At 39.5% G+C, this 2,473-nt stretch overlaps 1 protein-coding gene across 1 annotated transcript; it reads right to left on the bottom strand.

The window, feature by feature from the left end:
• Positions 1 to 127: 127 nt before the first annotated feature.
• LOC108355297 (uncharacterized) lies at positions 128 to 2,395 on the bottom strand. Its single transcript, XM_017606462.1, has 4 exons — positions 1,223 to 2,395; positions 970 to 1,079; positions 240 to 914; positions 128 to 192 (listed from the first exon to the last, which is right to left on the bottom strand). The coding sequence occupies exons 1-4, from the start codon at positions 1,960 to 1,962 to the stop codon at positions 128 to 130; spliced, it is 1,590 nt and encodes a 529-aa protein (XP_017461951.1). The 5' UTR covers positions 1,963 to 2,395.
• Between the last annotated feature and the right edge of the window lie 78 nt (positions 2,396 to 2,473).

Below are 2,473 nucleotides of genomic sequence, written 5' to 3' on the forward strand. Positions count from 1 at the left end.
TCAACTATCAAATTTAAACGACGGTAATCCACGCAAAGTCTATCGCTTCTATCTTTCTTTAGCTAATACAATAGGGCTTGCGAATTCCGATGAGGATTTTGCTATAATATCGTTTTCTTCAAGATTCTTAATCATTTGCGTTATTACCATTCGCTTTGGAGCCGGAACTCGATAAGGCGCTTGGGTAATAACCTTTTCCGATTTTAAAACAATTTGCATTTCAATTAAGTGTGACTTACCAATGCCTTTTAATCCGTCCGAGAACATATCGTTGTAATTTTTCAGTAACGCTTGCAGTTTTAACCGTTGATCTTCATTACTTACATTATTCGTTAATTTCGTAAAACATTCGTCATTAGGTAACGCAACACCATAACGACATTCAGCTTCTAGCTTTGATTCACCATTCTCCACCATAAACAACAAACCTTTACGCGCTAGCATGTCTTGACCCAGTAGAAACTCAGTTTGCAGCATGCTATCAGCAACAATATATACCAGCGTGCTGACCTTCGCTTCACCAATTACGATGTCACACATACACCTCTCTAGCATCGTGTACCTGCCTCCGCTTATTCCATTCAAATGTGTAAAACACTCTTCACGTTCGACTTTCAACATATCAGCCGTTGATTTTCGAACTAAACTGCACTCACTACCAGTATCGATTAACGCTTCAAACATTTTGCCATTGACGTTAATTTTCTTAACAAAACATTTCTCATTTTGCGTCACTTCAGCTTTTCGTGCATTATGCGTAGCCTGCTTACGACCACAATTGACCGGATCCTCTCGTTTATGCACTTTACCACAATCAGCACATCTTGACCGCTTCTGCTCTTTTGTACATTTACTTGATATGTGGCCCACCTCGCCACAGTTGTAGCACACAATATTTTTGCTTTCACCACTAGCTGTTTGCTGACGTGGTGCGTTCTTTACATTGGCTAGAGTAAAAATTTTGTTTACCACCGATGCTATTGACACGATTCGTTAACCACTCTTCAATTATTTCGCGCATTTGCTTAGCACTTTCGAATCTTTGCGCTGCTATAGCAATCTGTAAATCACGATGATTCANACATTGGCTTGAGTTTCAAAATTTTGTTTACCACCGATGCTATTGACACGATTCGTTAACCACTCTTCAATTATTTCGCGCATTTGCTTAGCACTTTCGAATCTTTGCGCTGCTATAGCAATTTGGAAATCACGATGATTAAACCCCTGTCGCGTATATTGAATGATAGCAGATTCACTCAGCTGGAACCGCTTGCCTAGAGCATAAACCCTAAAACAGTAGTCAGATATACGTTCACCTGTTTTGCGTACAGATTCGCTCATAATACGATGCACTTGTGCTTCGTCGTACGATACACAAAATTCATGTTTCAATTCTTCAGCGAAATTATTCCAGCTGGTGTGCACATTGGGCTGTGCATCTAACCAGATACGAGCTACGCCTTTTAATCGACCATAAACTGCTACTAAGACACATTTTTCGTCGAGCTGATAAGCATTCATAACACTACCAACACGATCAACAAACTGCTGCACTGTTAGCGACTGCTTATTGGTCGGATCAAATTCCGGAATCATGTCTGCAATTTCTTTAATCGACCGAAAACCACCCATATATGCGCTTGTAGAAATTGACTGCGTTGCTTGACTAGCATTTTCGTTTGAACGTTGATTATTTGTATTCGCCTGCACTACACCTGCGTCGTTTGTTTGCTGCCCGTTCTGCTTGACCATGTTGAGAATAGTTTCCATCATACCCCGCAGGTCATCAATTTGCTCCTGCCACCCAGAATTCATAACCGTTGGAGCTTCAATTTCATCAGTACCAATTTCTTGTATTAAACGTAGTTCTAGTTCTGCTCTCGTACCGGACGTAGTTAAGCCTTTTTCGCGTAGTATAACTTTTATTTGATCAATTTTTAATTCGCTTACTTTAGGCATCGTAAACTTTTGTTTATTGTAGATTCACCACAATTTCGTTTTCAATATGCTGCCACAACTCTTTGTTTACTTTTCGTTCAATCGTTTAACGTTTTTCGTTTTGTTTTGATTTTGCAACTCAAAACTCGCTGATTTTCGTTTTAGCTACTTCGTTTATACTCGTTCATCTCAATCTACGCTGATATTTGATGATTTTCGTTGTACCTATCCGCTTCTTCGTTGCATGAAGTTTGCTCGTTGTTATCGTTGGCGTTGCCTTTTCTCTTCGTTGTTGTTCTAACACTTCGTTGTCGTTTGAATTGTAGATATGTAGATGTACATATGTCGTAGATTTGCTGCTTGACGTTGATGCTTCGGTCTTCAATTGTCGTTGCCGCTGCGCTCTTGCACCAGGGATGAAACGCCTTGTTGTACACACATTCCGCAAGTGTGTATATATCAGAGCTGTGTAAGTGTGAAATTATTTTCAATTTTAAATCAACAATTTTTTTCTATCCAGTTTTCATTACTT

The sequence above is a fragment of the Rhagoletis zephyria genome, unplaced genomic scaffold, assembly GCF_001687245.7.
Source record: "Rhagoletis zephyria isolate East Lansing unplaced genomic scaffold, Rhagoletis_zephyria_1.1 Rzeph_scaffold_44223, whole genome shotgun sequence".
In the NCBI taxonomy this organism is placed as follows: domain Eukaryota; kingdom Metazoa; phylum Arthropoda; class Insecta; order Diptera; family Tephritidae; genus Rhagoletis; species Rhagoletis zephyria.

Coding starts and splice junctions, on each gene's coding strand:
- LOC108355297 (XM_017606462.1), bottom strand. CDS start 1,962: ATGCCTAAAGTAAGCGAATTAAAAATTGATCAAATAAAAGTTATACTA. Junction 915..969: donor TCGTGTCAATAGCATCGGTG/GTAAACAAAATT, acceptor GTCAGCAAACAG/CTAGTGGTGAAAGCAAAAAT. Junction 193..239: donor GGACGGATTAAAAGGCATTG/GTAAGTCACACT, acceptor AAATCGGAAAAG/GTTATTACCCAAGCGCCTTA.